The following is a 26,964-nucleotide window of genomic DNA, read 5'->3' on the forward strand; positions in this document are numbered from 1 at the left end:
GACCTCGCAGAGGAACCTGAGTAAGGGTACCTCCTGGTCACGGGAACCCACCATATCTGTCACAACAGATGCCAGCAAAACAGGGAGCGCAAGTAGCCGACCTAACCCTACAGGGAACCTGGGACTCCCAAGTAGCAATACGCTCATCTAATTATAGAGAATTAAGAGCATTCTGGGAGACCCTTTGTGTGGCAGAACCCCATTTAAGAGGAAGGCATGTTAACCCTTTCCAATCCACTGTCTGACCTGTGAAGACATTATGATTTAAGGCTGTACAACTTCGATGTTGGTAGACATCCTTTGGGCTTCTCTTACTGTATATTGCCAGCCTCTCTGCTGTTGGAGCCTATCCAATGTGTCACCTCATGCAGTACTGGCTTTAACCAGTATATAGCGTCGTTGTATAAGGGCAGAAAAAGAGTAAGCCCACTAGGAAAGCCAGGATACAAATTGGACTGGAAAGGGTTAAAATCTTGACCGATAACATGACAGCCCTGTCATTTGTTCATCACCAGGGGGGAACGCGACACCCACACCTCCAACAACTGACGGCAAAGATACTCCGCTGGGCGGAATCCACCATGCTGTCCCTTTCAGTGATTCATCTAAAAGGGTCCACAAACGTCGTTGCCAACTTCCTGAGCAGACAGCGTCCTTCCAGGAGAATGGGGTCTGAACCAGTGAGTCTTCGACCAACTAACCTGCCAGTGGGGAGAACCGCAGATAGATCTGTTCGCCAGGAGGGGAAATACAAAATGCCGGGACTTTTACTCGCTCAACCCAAGAGACAACCCGTGCGGAGTAGATGCCCTGTCTCAAAGCTGGGACATGGACTTAGCCTACACCTTTCCCTCCTTCCCACTGATCCTGCACACCCTCGGAAAAATCCAGGCCAGCCGGGCGTCAGTCATCTTAGTCGCCCCCATGTGGGACAAGAGACCCTGGTATCCCCTACTAAAAGCCTTAACGATCCGGGGTCCACTTCTACTACTGGCCACGGAAGATCTCCTTCTCCAGGGCCCGCTAACATACTCGGGGGTCGAAAAACTGAAACTAGCGGCCTGGATGGTGAAGGCGTGATACTTCGAGGGAAGGGACTTTCCCACAAAGAAATTACTACCTTGACCAAAAGTCATAAAGCTGTAACTACAGCCATCTACGACAGGATATGGCGAAAATTCTCAGACTTCTATGAATTAGATCCAGGCAAAATTCCAGAGATTGACATGCCCACAATCCTGGAATTCCTGCAGGCAGGCCTAGAGAAAGGCCGTAGTCCAAGAACCCTCAGGGTCCAGACAGCGGCACTAGGATCATACCTAGACTTTCCCTTGGCGGAACACCGCTGGGTTTGTAGGTTCCTCAAAGGGGCAGACAGGCTCCGGCCTTTTATTAGGGAAACTTTCCCTAGTTGGGACCTAAACCTAGTCCTAAATAGTTTTTGCCAACCCCCCTTTGAACCCCTCTCCCAACTCCCCCTAAGACTACTCACGCTAAAAGTTGCTGTTTTAGTCGCCATAACTTCGGCCCGGAAAGTAGGAGAACTACAAGCCTTATGATGTGTCGAACCACATATGCTAGTGCAGGACGACAGAATTACATTTAAATTAGACCCAGCCTTTCTACCGAAGGTGGTGTCAACATTTCATAGGGAGCAGACAATTACTCTGCCCTCTTTTTGCCAAAACCCCCGTAATGATAAAGAACGAGAGTTTCACAGCTTAGATGTCAGAAGGGCCGTTCTAATGTATTTAGAGGCTACCCACTCTTTCCGAAAGAATAACAAACTCTTTGTCCAATTTCAGGGGCCGGGCAAAGGAAAGACGGCATCTAAGGGCACTATTGCGAGGTGGATCAAGACTGCCATCCAGGAGGCGTACAAAGCCAGGGGCCTCGAACCCCCGGGAAAAATTAGAGCCCACTCCACACGCTCTCCCTCCTCTTCATGGGCAGAGAAAGGCCAGGCGTCTGCCGAGCAAATTTGCAAAGCAGCCACCTGGTCTAGTATACACACCTTTATCAAGCACTATAGGGTTAACGTCCAGTCGGACAAAGACCTGGGATACGGACGGAAAGTCCTCCAGGCAGTAGTCCCACCCTAAAGTCGCCTATCATTTGGTATTACTCCATTGTAATGGGGCCGTCAGGATGACGACCTGGAAAGATACGGATTACTTACCGGTAGTCCCTTTTCCAGGAATCATCACGACGGCCCATAGTTCCCTCCCTTCTAGAATAATTATGTTCTTTTCAATGTAAATATGACCGAATAAAGGTAAATTTTGGTTCAGTAAACATTGTCCACCATAATAATTTGAAAGTCACTGAAGCTTGGTGGAAAGGGAGGTGCTTTTAAGGACTCTTCCTATCCCTACCGAGGTCAGAGGGCAACCTCTATTGTAATGGGGCCGTTGTGATGACTCCTGGAAAAGGGACTACCGGTAAGTAATCTGTATCTTTCAACTATATTAACAGCAAAAGGATTTGCACTGAGAGCACTGGCCCTTTAACAAATAATGCAGGAGAAATCATTTAAGGAGGGAAGGCAAATCTATTGAATCATTTCTTTTCAAGCGTATTCACAAACAAAAAGGAAATGCCACATGAGATGCAGGGGAATAAAATAAACCCCTCACAAAATATCTCATACTAAAGCAGGAGGAAGTGCGGAATCGGTTAAAAAAGATTAAAATCGATAAATCGCCAGGCCCAGATGGAATACACCCAAGGGTACTAAGGGAACCAAGTGATGAGATAGCTAGGCTGCTATATCTAATATTTCTGAATACTATCAAGACCGGGGTTATACCATTGGATTGGAGCATTGCCAACGTGGTTCCAATTTACAAAAAGGGGACCAAAAGCGAGCCTGGAAACTACAGACTGGTAAGTCTCACTTCAGTAACGGGAAAAATATTCGAGGGGTTTCTGAGAGACGCCATCGAAGAGTACCTCAAGGAGAACAATGGAATAACTCCTCACCAGCATGGGTTCATGAAGGGTCGATCATGTCAGACCAATCTGATCAGCTTCTATGATGAAGTAAGTTCTAGGCTGGACCTGGGAGAGTCTATTGATCTCGTATACCTGGACTTCTCTAAAGCATTTGACACTGTGCCGCATAATACGCTAATATACAAAATGAGACAGCTTGGATTGGGTGAAAACGTGTGTAATTGGGTAAAAAATTGGCTCAATGATAGAAAGCAGAGCGTGGTAATAAATGGTTCGTACTCTGATTGGGCCACCATCGCTAGTGGGGTGCCACAGGGTTCAGTATTAGGCCCCATTCTGTTCAATATATTTATCAACGACCCGATAGAGGGGCTGCACAGCAAAATATCAATATTTGCAGATGACACAAAATTATACAAGATAATTAATGCAACGGAGGACAATGTGCGGCTACAAACGGACCTAGATAAGCTGGGGGCTTGGGCAGAAAAATGGCAAATGAAGTTCAATGTTGAAAAATGTAAGGTTATGCACATGGGCAGGAGAAACGAATGTCACCAATATACACTAAATGGGGTACTGCTAGAAAAATGTGAAATGGAAAAAGACCTGGGGGTACTAGTGGATAATAGACTAAACTGGAGTAACCAATGCCAGTCAGCTGCTGCAAAAGCTAATAAAGTCTTGGTGTGCATTAAAAGAGTTATAGGGGCGAAGGACGACAACATTATCTTTCCACTTTATAAGGCACTTGTCAGGCCCCACATGGAATACTGCGCACAGTTCTGGTCACCGGTGCTCAGGAAAGATATTACAGTACTGGAGGGGGTTCAAAGACGGGCAACTAAACTAATACATGGAATGAAGGGACTGGAATACCCAGAGAGGCTATCCAAATTGGGATTATTTACTCTGGAAAAAAGACGGCTAAGGGGCAATCAAATAACTATGTATAAATACATGAGGGGATGATACAAGGATCTCTCCCAGGATCTGTTTATACCCAGGACTGCGACAGTAACAGGAGGGCATCCGCTACGTTTAGAGGAAAGTGGGTTTCATCACCAACATAGAAAGGGGTTCTTTACTGTAAGAGCAGTGAGACTGTGGAACTCTCTGCCTGAGGATGTGGTGATGGCAAAATCCATAGAGGAGTTTAAAAGGGGACTTGATGTCTTTCTGGAGAGGAAGGATATTATAGGTTATAAATCTTAGGTTAATTGTTAATCCGGGTATACAGGCAGGTAGGAACTATTAGGGGTTGATCCAGGGAACAGTCTGATTGCCATTAGGGAGTCGGGAAGGAATTTTTTCCCCAAAAGGGCTAATTGGCTTCTGCTCTTGGGGTTTTTTGCCTTCCTCTGGATCAACAACACAGGAGGATAAATAGGCTGGACTAGAGGGACATTGTCTTCATTCGGCCTTACGAACTATGTTACTATGTTATGTTATATACTATGATCCCCTGTGCTCCCACTTCTATATAGTACAATATGAACCCCCTGTCCCCCCCCTTTCTGAATACTAAAATCCCCCCCCCCCCCGTGTCCACCCTCCTGTATGCCATATTCCACTCTTATGTACTACAGTATGAACCCCCTTGTCCAACACCCCCACCACCACTCTTTTATACTGTGATTAATAGGAGTGGGGCATACAGCAGGTCATAATATCTAGGATTGGAGGGACGTGGTCATAGTATAATGAGGAGGGCATGGGTGAGTTATACTGTAGTATATAGGAGGCTCATAGTATGTAGTAATGGGAGTACAAGGGTTCATTGTACCCCCTGTGAATGAGTAGTGTACTGTGGCAAGTTTCACCCTCACTTGTTGATTCTTGGTTATCACTACTCATTCTCCTCCAGCAACATCTTTCTCCTGTCCTGACGCTCAGTTCTGTGTTCTCCTCTGCTGCCAATGCTCTTCAACCTGGTGCCATGCAGGTGGCTGGCACTGGTTGCACTTGGTATGGCCATGATTAGGCTGCAGGTCCTGATCACTACCATCCTACTCCTGGCACGGCCTCACTGTTCAGACTGGTGAAACACAGGAGGCAATGAAGGGAATAGCCGACCAGCATTAGGTGGCACATAGGGCAAAATACAGCGCTGTCTATGCCTGATGTGAAGTATTGCTGCATTTCAGGTGAGTGGCCAGTCAAAGCTTATTAGATAGAGCATGAGTGGAGCAAAAAGCAATGTTAGAGTGGTGAAGGGGCCTGTGGAAGCCCCTGGCCTAGGGACCCAGTCACAAGTGCAACCCCTATCCAGGGTTGTAGCTAAAGGCTCATGGGCCCAGGTGCAAAATTTTATCTTGGGGCCCCCCAACCTCTCTTAACCCCTTAATATAGAGGCGTAACATGAAGCTCCTGGGCCCCAATGCCAAACCTGTAATGGGGATCCCAACTATAATGCTTTATTCATAGTACTGGGCTCCCTATAGGTAGAAGAGAGGCCTTATGGGCCCCCTAAGGCTCCTGGGCCCAGGTGCAACCGCATGTCCTATAGTTAAGCCAGTGCCTATAGCTACACCACTGTCTACAGGATGGCCCCCAAAAAAGCTCATTTTCTGATATTCTTATTTTATTCATTGTCGATTTAGCTCCTTCTATTTTACTATCTCTTAATCCTTGTTTTAGTGGAAATTAGATCCCTGAGTCCCATGCTGTTATAGGCTTATGGTTACACATGGCAGTCAATGTAATTAAGTAGAGCTGCGGTGTGAAGTATGGTGAGGCACAGCAGCAGCCTAACCCTCTAATGACACTTGGACTGGACAACCTTTATACAGTCTGGACATACTGCAGTTGTCTGCCAGAAAAAAAAGCTCATTACCCAGTCGCACAGTACAAAAAGAACCCACTTTATAAAACAGTAGGTCCTCTTTGATGGGACACTGGGCAAAATAATAATAATCTTTATTTATATAACGCCAACATATTCCGCAGCGCTTACAAAAACGGGGATACAGAAAGACAAAAGTATGAAAATACAAAAACCACTGTTACATGTAGTAATCAGTTGATGGAAACAATAGGGGTGAGGGTCCTGCTCCAACGAGCTTACAGACTACAAATAATGGGGTGATACAGAAGGTAAAGGGGCTGGAGATGTGCACGGTATGGCGAGGTGGAGATTGTGGGATGCTATACACATAGACAGCAGTCAGACTTAAAGGGGTTGTCTCGCGGCAGCAAGTGGGGTTATACACTTCTGTATGGCCATATTAATGCACTTTGTAATGTACATTGTGCATTAAATATGAGCCATACAGAAGTTATTCACTTACCTACTCCGTTGCTAGCGTCCCCGTCGCCATGGATCCGTCTAATTCTGATGTCTTCTGGCGTTTTTAGACGAGCTTGCGCAGTCCGTGCTTCTGGCTGGTGAATGGGGCCGCTCGTTCCGGAGAGCTGGTCACCGCGTCATCATCGTAGCTCCGCCCCGTCACGTGTGCAGATTCCAGCCAATCAGGAGGCTGGAATCGGCAATGGACCGCACAGAGCCCATGGTGCACCATAGGAGAAGACCCGCGGTGCACCATGGGAGAAAACTGCAGTGCATCCCTGGGAAAGGACCAGCGGCCATCTTAGGGAGAAGATTTTTATAACTCCATATTTCGTCGGATCGGTGAGTAGCAAGCGGTTTAAAAACCGCTTTAAATTGCTATTTTATGCCAGGGGGGTGACAGGGGGAATGGGCTAATGTAAAATTTTGATGTTTGCCGCGAGACAACCCCTTTAAGCCGTGGGGTGGCTGAATCGGTATGACTGCAGGCGGCTAATGGCGGCTAGCAGGGATTGCAATTAGTAGGACAGGGAGCATGTAATCAGACAGGGTATAGAGGGGTTTGGTTTAGGAGATATGGTATGCCTCCCTGAAGAGGTGCATTTTTAGGGCCCGCCTGAAGTTTTGTGAGTTATGGATTGCCCGGATATTTTGGGGTAGCGCATTCCAGAGGACTAGTGCTGCTCTGGAGAAGTCTTGGAGGTGGGAATGAGAGGTTTGAATTAAAGGGGCGCTCAGTCTGGTTTCGTGAGCGGAGGGCCTGGGCTGGATGGTGGATTGAGATGAGGGAGGCAATGTAGGGCGTCATGGTGCTATGGAGGACTTTATGGATGAAGGTAGAGTTTGAATTGAATTCTGTATTTAACGGGCAGCCAGTGCAGTGACTGGCACAGGGCAGAGGCGTCCAAGTAGCGGCTGGACAGGAAGATGAGCCTGGCTGCCGCATTCAGGATGGATTGGAGAGGGTAGAGTCTGGTGCAGGGGAGGCTGATCAGCAACGAGTTGCAATAATTGAGCTGAGCGTGGATGAGGGCAACAGTGAGCGTCTTTAGCGTGTCCACGGTGAGGAAAGGGCGGATTCTTGCAATGTTCTTGAGGTGCAGCTGATGGGTGAGAGATTGGATGTAGGGGGTGAAAGAGAGATCAGAGTCGAATATAACCCCAAGGCAGCATGCGTGCTGTCTGGGAGTTATGATGGTGCCACACACTGAGATGGAGATGTCAGTATGAGGTTGGTTAGTAGAGGGCAAAAACACCAGTAGGTCAGTTTTTGAGATGTTCAGTTTTAGCTAGAGAGAAGACATAGTGTTAGAGACAGTGGACAGACAGTTGGTGATGTTATGTAATGTCTAACGCAGGGCCTGAGGGGGCGCTGTATGAAATGGGCCACGGCTTCTTTCTTTTGGTGTTCTTGTATTTCTGTGTCAGGCCCAGCACTAGGTATAACACAGTGAGGCAGATTTAGTAGGAGGTTTTGTTATATTTTTAAGATGGTTGTAACCCACAGTGCAGTTGCACAGGCTGCATACATGGTATATCTGTTTCAGTGTTTCCTTGATGGCAGTTTTCTTTTGGCCATTTTATTGCCCTTAAAGGGGTTTTCTTGGACTAAAATATTGATAAGCTACCCTTAGGTCATCAATACCAGTTCAATACCAGTTCTGTGGGTGTTCTACACTCAGCAACATTGCCAATTAGCTTTTTGAATAGACCACGACGTTTACAGGAATGTTGTGACCTTTTTTTTGTATACTAGCTACATTTTGCAGTGGTACTGCCTGGTACTGCAGTTCAATCCCATTCACTTGAATGGAAGGAAGCTGTACATAGGCCTAGTGCCCAATGGATTTGATATCACATGCTGAAGAAGAGGCCGCAGCACTTGCCCAAGCACTGTGACCCTTCAAGCAGTTGATCATGGCGGAGATGATTGTCGGCTCACCACTGATTTGAGGATAGGTTATTAATATTTTAGTCCTGGAAAACCCCTTTAACCTAATACAAGTATCCATGTAGCTATCAGTAAGACTGGAACAGCTTTGATTACTGCTAAGCAAATATGCAGCTGTTAATATTTACTAAATTGGGACATTATATTAAAAAAAATAGTTTTTAACAAATGTTTTACATTGGTACCAAGGCAGCAGTTGACAACATCACGGTTTTCATTTGCAGTCGTATTAATAGAGATGGCGTTACATTGTACTGAATTTTGTTATAAATATAGTGTTGCTCTTCACTGTAAGCAGTTCTAACCGTTAGCCATGGTGGCATCCCTTTCCCTTTAATGCAATTGATGCTGGAGATGTCAGTTACTCCAACTTATGTGTGAGCATGGCACCAGACGTCAGTTGGTGAGAAGCCAAGCTGAGCCCAGGAGGTAAGTGTGGATGGGGCTCTGCGGTGAGGACACGTAAAGAATCTCTACATGACCCTAAAGGGGGCATGTATGGCTACAACAGGCGCATGGATAGTAGGCAATCAGCGGGAGAGGTGTGGATTGAGACTGGCACTGTATAGAGGCATACATGGTATGGACTGAATGAGAGCATCTGTGATAGGGCCACACTCTTAAGATTACTTCAGTGACTTACAATCATGATCATTTGGGCTAAAATGAAAAGGTATCAAGAAAAAATGCGCTCTGCTGTGCGTATAGCATTACTTCCAGTCTGTGGGGAATGTAGGAAGTTGATGGGTTGTTTAGGACATAAGAACCCATATTTTTATAGGAACTGATTGACTTGTCATTAAAAGTCAATTGTTGGAGAAGCTTATGGCTGTGGAAGGTAGACAGTGGGCCTCAAGCATTGACCATCCTTGATGCCCACAGCAACCAATCGCAGTGCGGCTTCCATTTTACCAGAGCAGTTTCAGAAAGTAAAGCTGAGCTCTGATTGGTTCCCTTGGGAAACAAGAACAGTTCGTCCACCTATTTACAACTTTTTGTAAGGGCCTCAAATGACGTTGCAACTGACAATAGTAACTTCGATAAAACTCATCCAAACCCACCAATTACAATGAGATCCAATGTGTATGGGGGTCTCATGTCTCTCCCTTGATAGCAGATCTCAGGGGAAAGATGGATTGAAAATATTGAATTTCAGCATAACTGACCCTTTGTTTCTGAAGGAGGGAAACCAGCATTAGTGAAGGTTTATGGTGGAATTGGAAGAAATAACTTGTATGTTGAGCTTAGGTTTTAAGAAGCATTTACTTTATTTTATTTGTTGTGGTGAGAGATAAATTGCTGTTTTGCAGAATAATATAGAAAGCAAAAACCAATCCGAGTCCATGTTTCATCTCACAGGTGCAGTTTAGAAGGTGCAAGGCCTCTTCATCTTTGAGACACCATTGCAGTAGTTAAGTTAATGCCGCTTCTATGACCTCATTGATCTATAGTTCATAGTGGCATTGCATGTAGATTGTTCTTCACATTACATACTATTATAAGGACAAGAGAACTGACAGCCCATTTCTTCCATTAGGACCTTCATAGAAATAATGATAAAGACCATCTTTCAGTCCCAGGAAATAATGCTGGGAGAAATGGAGGCCACAGAAGTAAAAGCGCCCTCATTGCCGTGAGTTCTTTGTTTCTATCTAATGTAGTGCCCTGTGCCTTTTAATGACGGGATACCCATCTACAATTTAGCAGTGTCCAAATACTACAATTATACTGGATACACGTAACCATCATATATTGTCAAAACTTGGCGCCACCTATCAGCGATAAAATGGTGCTAGTGGAGATTCCAGTCCTGTAAAAGAAATCTTTATTGAAAACCAACAGAATAACACGTTTTGAGGTACTAAACCTCTTCATCAGATAGCTGGAGTGGCCAGGGGAAGTCCTGTAGGCCACCAATTTCTGCAGATGAATTTACTACAACACTGTAGTCTCCCTTTCATTGCCAATAAGTTGCGCCAGGTTCCTAGTCTTTTTGTATAATTGTTAGTCTGATGTGAGTCCTGATATGTGAAGTTTGTTGAATAAGTTTGGAAAGACCGTGTCAAACCTTTCTCTATATAAGAGTTTATTTTCTTCAGAATGGAGGTTCCTAAAGCTTTTGACAATCGGGCTTGCAATCTTCAGCTAAAAAGATCCTCGGCCTCGACGAATGTGTCGATCCTGAATTTAACGAAATCTGACAGCTTTAGGTTTGAAACATCAAGAAATAACCTATCATCCTTCTCAGAAACGTCTGACTGGGAAGAGTATGCAAAATCGCAGGTAATAGCTTGATCAACATTTCTTTTGAAATCTATTTACTTCAAGCACATTTTTACCCAAAATGTCTGAAATTGGCAACATATGTATATATGGTAATTCATTGAGCGGTCTTTTTCTCTTAAAGGGGTTGTATCTCAATAGGTTTTACCTGTGATGCAGAGTGTCCACCTGCAGCAGGTCCTGAAGTGCATGGCAGCAATGGCCACGCAAGACCATCACTGCTTCATTCACTTTATTGGAACCAAGTCAGCAATCTCTGGCGGTCCCATAGAAATGACTGAAGTGGAACACTGCTGCCATACACTTCAGGATGAGCTGCAATTGGACTCTGCATGACAGATAAAACCTGTTGTGATACAGCCAATCTATGTTGTTTCTTATAATATGTGCAAGTGGACTTGTCATACCATGCCACAGGCTTAAACGTTACTGCTTAATTATTTCTGTTTCTGAGAAAGCTGGATGATAACCAACAGTTCAATACCTTGTTATCAACTTATTAGCAGAGGACCCTCCAAAGGTGAATTGAGGTGGGTGGCTTGAACGATCCCTGGCACGCTCCGCTTCCATTCACTGAGCAATGAGCGCTCCTGTGTGAAAGCACAAGGGCAATAATCGCTGGGATGACTGTCGACAATTGTCCCATGTAAAAGGGACCTAAGGGTCCTTTTACATGCGATGATTATTCCAGCAATACAGCAATAATCGCTTTATGATTTTTATGCCTGCAGAAACTGGACGACGAATGACAACTGACCAAATTATTGTTTGACGTTCAGTCGCTGGCAGCATTTACATTGAAAGATTATCGTTCTGATATGCATGATCCAATGAGAATTTGAAGGATAATCCTTCCATGTAAGAGAGCCCTAACAAAAAAGGGATTGTTCAAAGCAGGCAACCTCTTTTAATGTTGATGTGGGTAAGAAAAAGAAAATCTCCCATTGTTCTGACTGGGCTACCCCTTTATCACCCCTTCCTGCAGGCTAGTTGGTCCATGGCTAAATACAGAGTAGCAGATGAGGCCATGTTTTATCTGCCAAATTTTCATATGGCTTCATTAAGATGGGTGTATTCTATGTATTCTGGATGATTATAGAGTGTTCGAGGAGCAGGAAAGTGGAATCCCCATTGGCGAACAATTCCGTTTTAGGATTGAACCAAACAGAGCCAAACGGACCCTTTTGATTATATTGGGCTCCATTTGGTTTCTGCTCAGCTGCCTGGTTTATGCAGCGCTTTTTCTTCCGTAATTTTGTGTCGGACCCTTAGACTAGAGGTTTCAGCGTATATGTGAAACCACCCCTAGTGTTAGCGTTCAGGTGTTAACTAGAGCTCTTCTCTTTTTCGCATGCATGTGTACTTATGTAATATTTGTGTCCCAAAACAGCTGCACATGGGGGCTTGGGCGTACGTGCCATGTGTTGTATATGACGATGGCTAGTATTATTTTAGTATAAGGTTTCAATCCGACAGCCATAATGTCACCTCATTTCCACCTCCTTATTAGGGCTGCAAGACCTCTACACTCCAGAGATGGAGATAGTGATCGAAGTTTGTTTCACTGGAACCGCATGCAGTCCGGATCCTGCAGCTGTTATATAGACACTATGTGGCTGCATAATGACTGGTTAAATGCTTTTCTTGTTACCCTTTCAGGATACGATGGACAGCAGCTTCATGGATGCTAAAGACTCTCTCCTCAGCCTGAAGGCGAAAAGTTGCAAAGTCAATCATCACGTTTACAGTTTAAACGTCTGTAGTGGATTTACACAGATATATTATTCTCCACCTTCTATTATTGCCCTCTATTTGTATTTTCTGCAGGACATTGCAATCACCACTATATTAAATGGTAGATACAGACTAGCGGGGATCAAGGACACCACAATGGGTTGTAATATACATTACACTTACATATGGGGCAGCATTAATACATAGACAATAATACAAAGGTTTGTTCTACCTCCTCTCTGCTGAAACAAAAATGTGTGTGTATATGTATGTATGTCTGTGTGTATATACGGCTGTACATACACTTATGCCTTGTCATTGATAGATCCAGAGTAGGTCTAGATAATTATGCACTAGAGCATAACAGTGACAGCTCTAGTGCAACCATGTCAACCACAGTGCACCCAGAACCAGAAGTTAGAGTCTGTGTGACCCCCTAAGTTAACAACAGTACCCACAATGTGACAGATTGCAACTGATTACATTGTTTTATGGTCAGGCAATTTAAAAGGGTTATTTGAAACTCTGTCACTATCTTTTCACATCTCTGAGAGCAGCAAAAGGTAGTGACCATCATACTGTTTACAGTGATATGTCTGTGCAGTAGTTTTGGAGAAACTTTTATCAGTAGTAGCACATGCATGAAGGTCTACTTAAAGTAGTCCTGCATACTCATGAGCTGCAGGCTGGCTACATCCACCCCTCCCGCCACTGATTGACAGCTCCCTACTTATTACTGTGCATAGACAGGGCTGCCAAATGCAGGGCTACTTCTGTGTCTGGCTGATACTAATAAAATACAAGTTTCCCCCAAACTACTGCACAGATCCACACAGCTGACATATCACTGTAATCAGTGTGATGGGCACTACCTAAGGCTGCAAAAAGATGGTGACAGGGTCTGTTTAACTCACAAAACATCCAGGCATAGGTATCACAAACATAATATGCCTGTTAGGTTATACCAAATATCAAACATTTCAGTCACTCTGACCTTTTTCAATAATATATCTATACAGCCTGTAGTGGTATGAGAGGCCACCACAGCTGTCTACACTTTTCTATTCTCCACAAATGCTAGAATAGAATCCATCTCAAAACATATCAAACATTAAAGTCTGTGGTTCCGTCCGAATATCATTTTACTTGCAGTGCGTCAGGCAGCCTATTCCGTTCCGCGTTAAAGGTACTATTGCCAGCAAAAATACTCCCCCATAAGGAAAATTTTACACTTAGATGTCAGGGACTCCAGCAAAGCCTCCATCTACTTCAGTGTCGCCTTGCTTAACACTTACATCCTCAACCGTCTACTTAAGAGCTTTCCCCTCTTCCTTTGCCAAACTACACATCTCAGCCTCCAAACCAAGCTGATACTACTTGCCATCCTTCTTCTTGGCCCTACAGTCGATTTCTGGGTGCCCCCCACGACGAATATTGTATATATGGTGGAACTTACATGCAAAACCTCTGTTACAATCCCTCTATAACACCAACAAACCAAGTCCCCATCACTGTTTGGCATTGTAATCTTGCCAACTTGCATGCTCACCCCTTTTCTGTTTTTGCTGATCATAATTAACCGCAAATCTAAATCTTTCTAGCCAAAACAGGCTACCTGCCATTATCTATGTGAGGGCTCTATCATACTCATGCGAGCCTAATCCTGCCTTCGTAATGAGATCCATATATCTGAGCAGGTTACACAACACTACTGTAGACCAAGAACCTTTTTACCTAATCCATGATCGTTCTTCTGCCTTCCTAATTTCTCACCCTTCCCTGCACATTCCTTATTTAACTCCCTACCTTTTGTGGCAAGTAGGTGTAAGTAGATGAGAGGGCACATGTAGGTATCTTTCTGCACCCTTGTCCCTCTACCCATGGTTGTCATTATCTTCCTATTATCCACATGATCATTAGATAAATCCATTATTGACTCAGCCAGGTTCTGAAGTCTACCCCCTTCCAGCTGGGCTGTTATTGCTTCAGCCTGTTAAACTGGGCATAGATTATTCACAACCCTGCCATTTTGTCCTGTAGAAGATGTGCCAGTGAAATCTGCAAGAACAACAAGTGCAAGTATCCTGTGTGTTAACCATATTCTTCAACCCCCCACATAAGCCTGATACAGTTTCAGTAAGGGGTATTACTGTGATACACGGGGTTGTACCCAGTACATTCATAGGCATTCTGGTACTTGCCACCTATCTCTGATTTCTGACAATTAAACCAATTAAACACATTCCCATTAAAGTGCCCCTTTCCTATAGCAATGCCTCCTGGAGCAATAGTAGGACCACTTACCTATGGACTCCAAAATATATTAAAGTCAACACTGCTGCCCATTAACGCTGTTGGCCACTGGGTCATACATGCTGCCTTTGGAATTGTGGGGGAAATTATGTAGGCAATAGATGCTGCTATGGTTCACTGTATAAATATATTGAGGGATTCCCATACAAAACGGCGTGCCCATTCATTCAGTAGTTCTATACCCTGCTTCCTGGGAAGAGCAGGGTATAGAACTACTGCACTGCACAGCATGACTTGGCTCACCAGCTGACCAACTACTGGCCTGTGCCGACAGTGATGGGGTTATCAATGGTGAACCTGCACCACCAAAGTCCAGCAAATACTGCTGGCAGTGCATGGACGGATCTAGGAGTACGGGTTCAACGAACATCAAAGGAACACAACGGGGGGCAATAAGATGGGCAAAAGCTATGAATTTGCCAATGCTAACCATTCGTCTTGCCCTTTTCACAGCTTTCTTGTGTCTATGGACATCAGTCATTCTCTTAGCAATCTTGTTCAATGGAGCATCTGCTACAGAAATCTCCATTTTTGCTGCAGTGGGTTCCTCCATATTCCGGGTAGTGCTCAACACCTTCGCACACTGGCTTCACCTGCCTCTGTTTTCAAATCTATTTTCACAGAACATTTTTATACTTTTGTCAACAAACTCCATACTTAAATCACATGTGCCCAAGTAGCTTGGGAGTCCAAATTAGAATTTACAGGGTTTTCAAAGGCTCTGCTCTTGTATAGCCCCAAACCCCTTTGTTGCTCCTTGTAGAAGACTCCAAGCCCATCACCTGTTCTGTGCCAATCTCAACAATTTTCACAAATTTTCTGTTTTGTTTAGACTGAAAGTACAGAACTACTTGAGAACCTGGAGCAGAGACAACATAAGGTGGAGGAGCTAGAGAAAACTTGTAAGAAATTGGAGGTAATGTGTGTAGGGGGTGGACAGTTCTATAAAGAGCTCCACAGATAAAAATATATCTACAGTATGTGCAACAACCTGTATTGTAAGTCCACTATGGAGAAATGCAGGGGAGACTGTCTGACATTACGAAAAATAAAAATTTATATATTTTAATATATATATATATATATATATATATATGTTCTTGCGGTTTGCACGATAATTGGGCCATGTAAAAGGGCCTTTAGATGGAAGTACTGACTGGCTTGAACAGCTGACGGGAGGAGTTCATTGATTCATGCCACTTGCACCAAGTTCTGATCTTCCCATCAGCATGGTGCAACCAAAATATAGATTTATCTGACCAGGTGATGTTTTTCCACTGATACAAATTTTTGTTCTCTTTTGCCCGCTTGCTTCTCTTGGACAGCAATGGTTCTCACACCGATGGTTAGCTGTTATAGCCCATCCATGCTAAGGAACAGCAAGTTGTGCGTTTGGACACATTAGTTGGAGTACCAGCATTGTATTCAGCTGCAGTTTGCTTTACTGTGCACTAGAGCTGGGCAATTAGGCAAAAAATTAAAATCTCAAAATTTTTTTTTTTCAATCCCTTCTTTTTTTGTGTGTTTACCAGCTCCGCTCTTACTAACACTGGGAGGCTAGTGCCAGTAAAAAAAAACAACTGTTACCAATAATAGGAAGAAATTTAAAAAGGCAGTAAAACCACCACATGGGTAAAATTCCTATAAAGTGTCTGGTCCTTTTGGACCAAAACACCCTGGTCCCCAAGGGGTTAAAGAGAAGTGACGCTGAAGAGGGGTGGGGGGGCTAAACTTTTGCACAAAAGCCTATGAACCCTTAGTTATGCTCCTGTTCATATGGTGTTAAATGCCCCTGTATAAAAAATGCAAAAGTATTATAAAGGCATTACTTTTATTAGCTAACCAAAAAAGCCTCCAGCGCTCGGAGACCCCTGTTCATACTTTTACTTCATGCTGGACCAACTTCTGGCTTTGGCACAAAAAACTGCATGCGTGTTTCCAGCGTTTAATGTTGACTTACACGTGCTAGCTTTGTGGCAAAAAAGATATAAATAAACCAGGTTAGTATTTTTGATGGAACACATACATTGCATATGTACAGTGTTTCCCTGAAAATAAGACACTGTTTTATATAAACTTTTGCCCCAAAAGAGGCACAGGGTCTTATTTTAAGGGGTGTCTCATACTTACCTAGCCAACGGCGTCCACAGCATTCTCTTCCTGGTAATGGGGCTTTGAATACCCTGCCTCTAGCAAGCAAGTGCTGTGATTGGATCACGAGTGCCACGGCTCAGCAAACCAGAACCGGCACTCCTCTTACTTTGATCTATTTTCTTAAAGGTAAACCTAGGCTATATCACTGAGAAGCTGGGAGCAATCAACGAGAAAAGAGAGAGCCTGAACAATCTAAGATATGAAATCCTGAAGGACATGTCAACCTTTCAAGGTTTCCTACAAAGTGCAGAATCCAGAAGTGAGACCACTCTGTTGAGAGATCTGAACCAAAATCTGCTTTCCCTGTGCAGTAGTATAAAAGAGTTGCAACACAGCCTGGAATCCGCAGGGTGCAGAGCAGTGGAGAAGGAGGAGATGACTGCACTTATGCATGCGATTGAGGAAATAAGGTATAGATTCACTGTATGAGTAGTAATAGAATAGCCATGTAGGGCTACCCTGTGTTATGTAAGGGCCAGTTTCTTGGTCTAAGCCTGTATGTACACGAGTGAGTGTGGTGTTGGTCCGAGAAACTCGGATAGATATCATACGTGTAAGGACTAACGCCCACGGTCGGATTTCTGCCGTGTTTCATGCAGCGGAAATCCGCGTTATGCCGCAGCTATAAGGTTCTATTGAACACAGAATTCCGCAGCGTTAAAGAAACCGCGGCATGCTCTAATTGCCATGGGAATACGCGCTGCCAGCTTCTATTGTAGTCAATGGAAGCCGGCTGTTACGCTATACTTCCACTTTAGCACAGCGGAAGTATTGTGTGATTACGCATCCCTGTTCACCGCCGTCCACATCATCCTGCACTGCCGGCGCGTTACGCGCTGTGCTGCACTTGCACGCCAGCTCGCCAAACGGGACGCACACAGCGGATCCAGAGAGGTGTGTATGGGGTCTTTGGTGGGCGCCGTGACAGACTCTGCTGCGATATTCCGCTGGTGGAGTCCGTCACTGCCGTAGGCATGAGAGCTAAACCAGCAATTTTTTTTGCGATTGTGATGTGTTTTACGAGAAAAACGCAAAAACACACTTGAAAATTGCATGTTGTTCCAATAATAAAAATGGAAAAAATCACATTGCACTCACATTTACATGGAAGTGCAATGTGATTTTTTTTTTTTTTCACCCATAGGAACCAATGGGCAATTCCCGAACAAAATTGCCCAAAAATGGGACATGCTGTGATTTCTGCATCATTGACCATCGATCCGAGAGAAAAATCGTTTCCATAAATACACATTGAAATTAATGTGCTATTTTCACGTTTCGTTCATATCGCTATCAGACAGAAATCACACGTGAAATTCGCCCTTTTAAGGACAGCAATAAAGGGTCTCTCCAAGACTTTAACTTTGATGGTCTCTTAGGGATGGGATTGAATAGGACTAGCTGCAGTACCAGGTATAGCCATCTACGCAGACAAACCTCTGTGACTATGGAAACAGTGAAGGGGTGCTGCTATACCTTTAATATGCTGACAAGCAAGTGTCCCATAGGTGGGACCCCCACCAATCATTCATGCCCAATTTTAAATAAACTTAATGTGGCTTTAAGGTCAGCTGAACCAAATTTCAGCGTGATCAGTTAACCATTTAATATGTATGAGGGTGTCCTGACTCTCCCCTGATGGCAGATGTTGGAAGAATAAGGAATCAAACATGTTGGGTTTCAATATACTCAATCCTTTGGTCTTAGAAGAGATAAACCAGCAGAGTTGTCTGGCAGCGTCTTATTCTCCTCACCCCACTGAGAACACATGCTAGCTTAGCTAAGCCAAGTGTGCATGTATGTGGCCAACCTTAGACCATTAACGTTAAAGTCCCAAAGAATCCCTTCAAGGGTTTCTTCATGCAACCATATTGGTGCACACATAAGATATACACGTGTAATGTGCAGAGAATAGAACACATTGAATCAATGGCTTCATTCTCATGAGCGTGTTTTGCGTGCGCAGAAAAAAAATTACCTTCTCTATCTTTTTGCATATTGCGCAGCAAAGGCCTCCATAGAAGTCTATCGGAGGTGAGCAAATACGCTAGGGAATGCGTGAAACAGCGTGCAAAACCGCGGGGAAAAAACAGATTTGCATTGCGGAATCTGTGGTCGGCATCCGCACCACGGATCTGCAGCAAATACCGTTCATTATGTGCTATGGAAAAGTGCTTCTTCCCGCACACTAAAATCAAATTATGATTTCTGCAAGCGGAGGAAAAAAATCATGACATGTTCCATTTTCATGCGGTCTCCGCACGGACAGCTTCCATTGGAGTCAATGGAAGCCGTGCGACCCATTCACGGTACAGAAAAAGAAGAGAAAATACAGGTACATGAGGATGCCAGCCAGGCACAGGGTCGGATTCCACCTCGGGCTCCCACATGCGGAATCCGACCCTGCCGCCAATTATGACTCCGTACTGACCAGGGAAGGCTGTGGCGTGGCACATAACCGCTGTGGTCACTGAATGGCTGTATCGCTCATATTCTAGCAGCTGGCAAATAAAGACAGACAGGACCGCCGAAGCATCTGCACTGAACCACTGGCGGGACTGAAGAGGTTAATAGTGGCTTTTAAATTTTTTTAATAATATTTGTAGCGTTTTTCTACTTCGCCTTCCTGCTGGCTCATAAAACTGCATCAAAAACTGCAGTGTATGTTCCTGCCCCACTGTGTGTGAACCCCTCCTAACTGCAGATGTCATTCAGCAGTTTCTTATGTTTTGAATTTTCCGTCTTCTACTTCTTTAACTATTGCCTGACTTTCTGCTCTTCTCTCTCTTATGACATCTTGAACTACAGAAACAGTGTGGCCCAAATTTGTGCGACTTTTCAGACCACGAGCATTGTACTGAATGACGTGCAGAGAACAGTCTCCCACATGAGCACACGGATTGAATCCTTCATATGTCAGGGGAGTTCTGCTCTGGAGCAACTAGAAGAGCAACAAGTGACATCATCTGAGAATTGAGATCCAGCATGTAATCCTTCCATTTCCTGTAGCTTCTACTATCTCACCCCAGCTGCACTTCCAATAAACCTTCAGTCCTACGGCATGTTGTTCTTTTCACCACATGTTAATATACCCCCACGCTAATACCACCACACCCTACCAGGTCACATGTTAGTGAAAAAAATGGGGTGGTGCGTGTAAGTGACTGTGTATAGTGAGTGAAGCCAAATGCTAATACACGTAAGAGCTGATACTGGTGTAATGTTCTGCCCACATGGCGGGGCTACACCAACAGCTTTTGCGTAGCACGATTTTTCTATATTAGCCAGCAGTCTACAGTTGCATTCAGTGCATTGTATAGTTTTAAAGGGCCCCTCCTGCGAAAAGACATCCCCGCCCCCCTCACCTGATTGCCCGTCACATTGTAGACATCTCTCAGGGCTCTTTTACACACGATTATCGTTCCAAAAAATTGTTGGATCGTGCGAATTTGAACCATAATTGTTCAGTGTAAACACGGCCAACGATTTAACGACGACTGAGAATTGGTTCACTTCTCGTTCATTTTAAGCAGGCATAAAAATCATCATTCACACAATGTTCGCCCCCTCCCATTCCAGTCATGCTGCTAAACTCCCTCCCACCTCCCTTCTTCAGTCGCTGTCATTGGCTCCCATAGGAGCCCATGCAGCAGCCGTTGTTTTCCGTCCGGAAAGATAGTTCCAGGGCCATCTTTTCAGCTCGGCGCTATATTGACTGGCCGGGCGCTTTTACGGCGAGGGAATACGGTCATGTGATCTGATGCATTGAAATCCAATGCATCAGATTGTAGTGTATATCAGCCGGATGTGAAAATGGTGGACAATATACGCTCGTGTGAAAGAGCCCTAAAAGGAGCTTAATGTACACTGCAGTAACTTCCCTGCAGTGCATCCTCCTGTCTGATGATTACAAGATGCGATCTTGGCTTTATAGATTTCTCCCTGCTATCTCTTCCTTTATGCTGTGCTAGCAATCCCATGATGCATCAGCACAACATCACATGACCAGCTAGAGCCAGTCCAGTACCATCTCTGCCAGCTGGGAGTACAGTGTGATTAGCTTATTTAGGAGAATATAGGGAGTAATGATAAAGACAATAAGTATACACTCAGGAGGAAGAGCTGTGATCTCCTTCATTATAACTGTGTGACAGGAGCCTCTAATCCTCATAATTCGATAGAAGTGAAGAGTCTGTGTGGTAGAGGTCATGCACTTTCACCATGAAGATGAATTATGATGACTGAAATAATGACCTCTTGAGATAAGGCCAAATAATTCCCTGGTGGTCAAAATGAGATCACATGACCTACCTGAGGAGGACTCCATTAATTTTCCAATAGAAATGAATAACTAAAAGTAATACTAGCCACCTTATAAACATACTGGGGAAGGCTAGTTGGCTAGTTGCATAATGAAAGAAAAAAAATGCTGCAAAGTGGCCTTTAACCCCTTTTTCCTGCAGTCAGTTCTGGCCTTCCTGACCAGGCCCATTTCTCAAATCTGACATGTCACTTTAGTCCCAATGTCCACAGGTGGATTTGAATTGCAGTTTAAGCTGCCCATAGGAAAGCATGGGCGTCCGCAGCTGAATTGAAGCATACGGATTTGATTTGCGGACCTTTTGCTCTGGAAAACAAATTGCAGCATGCTCCATTTTGCTGCGGTTCCCACACGGACGGCTTTTATTGAAGTTGACTGCGGTAAAGCAGGAGATTAAAAAAAAAAATATCTACTGCGCAAATGTGGCGGCGCACTGGCCAGCGCTTCCATACACACCCACAGTGAAGACCCGGATACTAATACATGGTCCTCAGCCGTGGGCAGGATTGGAATCTCACTGTGGGCTCCTGCATGCGGAATCGGACCCGCCCGCGGACATGAGGCCTTAAAGGTCTGATTCACATAACTTTATTGGGGCTCTTTAAAGAGGATCTATTGTGTCTAATGCAACTGAAACTGGCTGCATAGTTATACAGCTGCCCCTTTGCCTCTTCACTGATTCTGGCACAATTTTTTTTCGGATAGTACCACCCCCATCACCCCAATTTGCAATTGGTGCCATTACTTTTGATACTAGTAACCTGTCGTGTGGACGGTTTCCACCATCCAGTATCAATGAAACACATTACCTCAACCATTGACACAGAGCAGGGCAGGCCACCAATATGAGAATTTACTAGTATTCAACGCTGAACATATCGGCACCAACTGCAGGTGAATGTGCAAGCTAGGACTAAAACAAAAAGTGCAGGAATCAGTGAAAAGTTGGCTATAAAGGAATGCAGCCAGCTTCAGTTGTATGATGATGTCACAGGTCCTTTTTAAAGTGTTTTGAAAAATTAAAGGAGATGTCCCGAGGCAGCAAGTGGGTCTATACACTTCTGTATGGCCATAATAATGCACTTTGTAATGTACATTGTGCATTAATTATGAGCCATACAGAAGTTATAAGAAGTTTTATACTTACCTGCTCCGTTGCTGGCGTCCTCGTCTCCATGGTGCCGACTAATTTTTGGCCTCCGATGGCCAAATTAGCCGCGCTTGCGCAGTCCGGGTCTTCAGCAGTCTTCTATGGAGCCGCTCGTGCCAGAGAGCGGCTCCGTGTAGCTCCGCCCCGTCACGTGCCGATTCCAGCCAATCAGGAGGCTGGAATCGGCAGTGGACCGCACAGAAGAGCTGCGGTCCACGAAGACGGAGGATCCCGGCGGCCATCTTCAGCAGGTGAGTATGAAGACGCCGGACCGCCGGGATTCAGGTAAGCGCTGTGCGGGTGGTTTTTTTAACCCCTGCATCGGGGTTGTCTCGCGCCGAACGGGGGGGGGGGGTTAAAAAAAAAAAAACCCGTTTCGGCGCGGGACATCTCCTTTAACATACTGAAGAAACGAAAAAAAAAACAGAAGTTCCGTCAGAGTTCTGTGATCAGGACTGTGTGCTTCTATGTGGCTGAAGAGCTCCTGAGTGACCGCTGATCTCCTTATAAGTCACAGTAGGGGTGCATTATCCCATAATCACTAACATAAACCACAAACAGGCAAATACATTTTAAACATAGGCTTTATTGCCCTCAAGTCCTTCCCAAATTAAAATTGCATTGATAATGGCAAGAACAAAAATATACATGTTGTTTCTCAACAAGAACAATAAATGCAAGTAACACCAAAAAGCAAACTGCATGTAATAAAAAAAAAGCATATAATATATAAAGGAACAATGTTTGACGCATGCAAAAACCTTTCCATAGGATGCTCCGGAGTGCAATCAAATGTAGAAGTGTGACATTTAATATCTTTACTGTGAAGTTGTCCTATATAAAATGGCAGCACATGAGCGGTGGGTCAGCGGGAAATAACTGGAGATAATATGGGCTTTTCACTACGGCTTGTTGCAAAGTGCCGCACTCTATAGCCTTCAATGAGCGACTGGACCTGAACTCACAAATATGCATTGTCATAAAGCACCCGACCTCTAAGGCATTAGACCGGCACAGTACAACACTATTAGATTCTTTTAGGCCGCCTGTCCACGGGCGGGGTGGATTCTCACGAGCGGATTTCCGCCGTGGGAGATCATTTAAATTCACCACGATGGACTTATCATTAGGATAGGTTCATCGCAGCCTGCGTGGATTGTTAGGCGCAAGCGGAAAACTGCGATGGATTTCCCGTTCGTGTACATTGGGCTGTGCTTTCCATAGTTATCCTAGCATTTCAAGTGTGATCCTCGTGCAATTTCTCGCCGCAGATCACGCTATGAGCTATCGCCCATGGACAGCCGGCCTTAGATATAATCAGGAAGTTATATTTCTTTCAAAACACTCGACGTGTAGAAGCTGTCTGTCCGTATGCATTTATTCTCCATTGTAATACTAAACAGTCAAGGGTGCTCACTCCGTTATTTCCACCCCTCCCACAGATTGTATTAGGGAATGGCCACACACATATATAGACACTGCTGGGAATGTGAACTGGGCAGCTATACACTTCAGTTTGCAGAGACTTGCACCAATCAGCCTTATGGCATATCCAATTTAATTTTCACATTGGCATAACGAGTGGACTTATAGGTTGCCCTTTCACTGGTGTAGCTAGTGAAATGAAAGGCTACGCATACACTAGTGTACTTGGTGAAATATTAGCTGCACCCTCAATGACATCACTAGTGAAATGACAAGCTAATGTTACATTAGGGTCACTAGTAAAATGAAAGCTGCCCCTTCACTGGCATCACTAGTGAAATGATATGCTGCCCTCTGATTGGTGTCACTAATTAAATAAAAGCTTCCCTTTCACTGGTATCACTAGTGAAATAACAAGTTACCCTTTTATTGATGGTGCGAAGGAAGTGATAGCTGCCCCCTCTATTGTTGGTAGTGAAATGATAGCTGCCCTCACTGGTGTCAATTGTGAAATTACAGGTTGCACTCTTATTGGTGTCACTGGTAAAATGTTAGCAGCTTCTGACTGGTAATAATAGTGAAAGGGCAGGCTGCCCACTCATTGGCATTACTAGAGAAATGCTAGGCTGCCCTCTCACTGCTGTCACTGGTGATAGGTTATTGACACTTGTCACTATACTGATATCATTGCACTAGCTCGGAACAAAGAATATATGTATACACACTATACAGGGTAAAGGTACCTTTACACGGGTAGATAGTCACTGGAATAATCGCTCAAACGAACGATTATGGGCGAGTGTTGGCCCGTGTACACTCAGCCCCAACAGGGCACTCAGCGAGAAGTCACTTAGAAGTCACTAGTCATAATGTTTCAGCTCACTGAAATGGAATGACTATTCAGCGACTTCCCACTCAGTGTGATCAGGAGTCGCTCGATCTTTGAGCGACTGCCTGTTTGCAGTGAATGAAAGAAAGAGATCTCCACCCCATTCGCTGAATGATTAATACAGCAGCGATAGTCACTGCAACGGCTGTCAGGCACTTATGCACCTGCCAGTCGTACTGTGTAAAGGTGGGTTTACACGGGACGAATGTCGGGCAAACGATGCCAGACACTCGTCCCTGTGTTTCCTCTCTCCCGTGCTCCTGCACGGGAGCTAGTAGCGCTGGCTCGCTTACAGAGCGGTCAGCAGTGGGGCAGCTGCAGGAGATTTCACTGCTTGCGCTCCCCCACCCCTCTCCATTGAGATACACAACGGCTGTTCACTGCTGAACGGCTGCTATTTACACTGAATGATCAGCTCATCGTCCATCATTTATGAGGACAATGAGGTATGATCGCTCATCGTTCAGTGTAAATAGCAGCCATTCAGTATTGAACAGCCGCTGTGTTATGTCAATGGAGATGGGAGAGCGAGGAGAGAAATCTCCTGCAGCCTCCCCACTGAAAGCTAAGGAGACTAGCTCCTATGCAGGTGCACGGGAGCAAGTGTCAGGCATCGTTTGCCCGACAGTCATCCCGTCTAAAAGGGCCTTAAAGGTACCTTTAGAATCTATAGTGAAATAGTGAGATAAGGAATGAGGTACATCAGAACTTGTATTTCAGCTCAAAAAGAAAGAATGAAACAAAAGATTCAAAGCGCAAGTAAAACAAGTAAGTAATAGCAATGAGGTAAAAATAAGGAGGAACTCAGAACATCACAGGACATCAACAGTGGAAATCATATATAGGAAACAGGCTGTCTTTGGCTATACCTCCCACTTACATACAATACAGCAAACACCAGGTCTTCCCTCTTTTTTTTAACCTATTTTCACTTTGTCTCAATACGAATCATTTCTCAATATTTTGTAATGAAGAAAAAGAACGAGGATGGGTATTATTTTTAAATGAGTGTCCCTACCCACCCTCGACTATTGTAACAGAATATACAAGAATTTTACTACTTTGCTTCTCATGAAAACCTGGACTAGTGTAACTACTGCTACAGAACCTGAAGCCATGGAACAAGAGGTAAGAATGGAGGACACAGTGGCTGTTTTTGGCTATATGACCTGGCTCTATTGCGTATAATGCATTTGACCACAGTTTTTGGAGGTTTGCCCTAAAGAGAACCTGTCACATAACTGCCCCTTAGGGCATTGTGAGTCCTCCAATAAATACACACTATCACAATTTTCTTTTTCTACCTTTGCCTTTTAGAACAATCACGCCATACATATTTATAAGCTGTCAGAAAACTAATTTTCGGTATGGTAGTTATTCAGCCTTGGCTCCTTCACGGAAGATAAGCAGCTATTAAATACCCGGACGCTGATTATCACAGGAGACTCAAAGAAATCAGATTGGGTGGCAGTGCACATAGACATTGAATTGGTGAAAACCACTGAAAAAGGTTGGAATCCTCAAATAAATGCGAAGTCCTTGGCCAGCTTTACCTACAACACATGTATAGGTTCATGTCTAATTTATATTGTTTTAGATGGAAATGCCCTTTTTAATGTAGGTTGCCATTGACTAGATCCTTGGGCCTGTGTATACATTTTCAGGCATATCCTAAAATGGATCTGCACTGTCATCTGTAAGAAGAAAGTTTTCCTATATTGCACAACATCCCTCATAGGGTAGAGTTTGATATACAGATGATGGGTATATAAGCTCCAATGAACAATGCAAAGCAGAGAGAAGCCTGGATATCACCGTTTTATGGACCTCTGATAGGATATGGGAGGCATGGGGTTGTTCTATTGACTCTTTCAAAATTTAAACATTTTTGGTTCTGCATACACTTATAGGGTATTTCCATGTCGGACATTTATGGTATAGCTACAGGATATGCCATAAATGTGTTACAGATGTGAGACCCACCTTCGGAACCTGCACGTATTCTTATTCTTGTTTCACCTTGTCCACATCCAAGCTTCGAGTGGTGGCCGAGTTTTATGGAACTAGCCCCGTACCCTGAAAAACCGTTTCTGTAATTCCCATGGGAGTTATGTACATAAATAGCATCATAAACTACGCCATTTCTTACACGTTACAGAAAGAGTGCAGCATGCCATGCCACACTAATTACGTCACTCTCATTCACTTCTATGGACGTTAGGGTTGGACAGGATTAGAGGCCCAGATGGGAAAATCCCTTTAAATTGCATAAGGACATAGAGTTTTCATTAGCAAAATATATGATGTGGTGATTTTAAATGGTCAATAAATCCATATTAAGGAAGGGAAAATGTATTAGTTATTTTACATAAAGCTTTTAGGATTGTTTGTATATTTAGTTACTCTTGTCTATAAGGCTCCTTTCACACTAGTGTTTTCCCGTCTCTCTGTTTAGTTTTTGCAGCAAAGTAAAGGTTAACGGTTAATAGGGAAATTGTTA

General features: G+C 44.2%; 1 protein-coding gene and 1 long non-coding RNA gene across 2 annotated transcripts in view; both read left to right on the plus strand.

Moving 5' to 3' along the window:
* LOC136631518 (uncharacterized) overlaps nucleotides 1-10,472 on the plus strand; it is a 31,197-nt gene extending 20,725 nt beyond the window's left edge. Inside the window, exons 2-3 of the long non-coding RNA XR_010793044.1 lie at nucleotides 9,733-9,828; nucleotides 10,295-10,472. This is a non-coding gene — a long non-coding RNA (uncharacterized lncRNA). The remainder of the gene's footprint in view (nucleotides 1-9,732; nucleotides 9,829-10,294) is intronic.
* A 1,668-nt stretch (nucleotides 10,473-12,140) lies between these two features.
* Nucleotides 12,141-19,736, plus strand: TSKS (testis specific serine kinase substrate). Its single transcript, XM_066605802.1, has 4 exons — nucleotides 12,141-12,233; nucleotides 15,358-15,441; nucleotides 16,806-17,089; nucleotides 19,488-19,736. Exons 1-4 carry the CDS (start codon nucleotides 12,144-12,146, stop codon nucleotides 19,654-19,656), a joined length of 627 nt encoding a protein of 208 aa, XP_066461899.1. The 5' UTR covers nucleotides 12,141-12,143; the 3' UTR covers nucleotides 19,657-19,736.
* The last annotated feature ends 7,228 nt before the right edge of the window (nucleotides 19,737-26,964 follow it).

This window comes from Eleutherodactylus coqui, chromosome 6 (genome assembly GCF_035609145.1).
Source record: "Eleutherodactylus coqui strain aEleCoq1 chromosome 6, aEleCoq1.hap1, whole genome shotgun sequence".
Classification (NCBI taxonomy): Eukaryota; Metazoa; Chordata; class Amphibia; order Anura; family Eleutherodactylidae; genus Eleutherodactylus; species Eleutherodactylus coqui.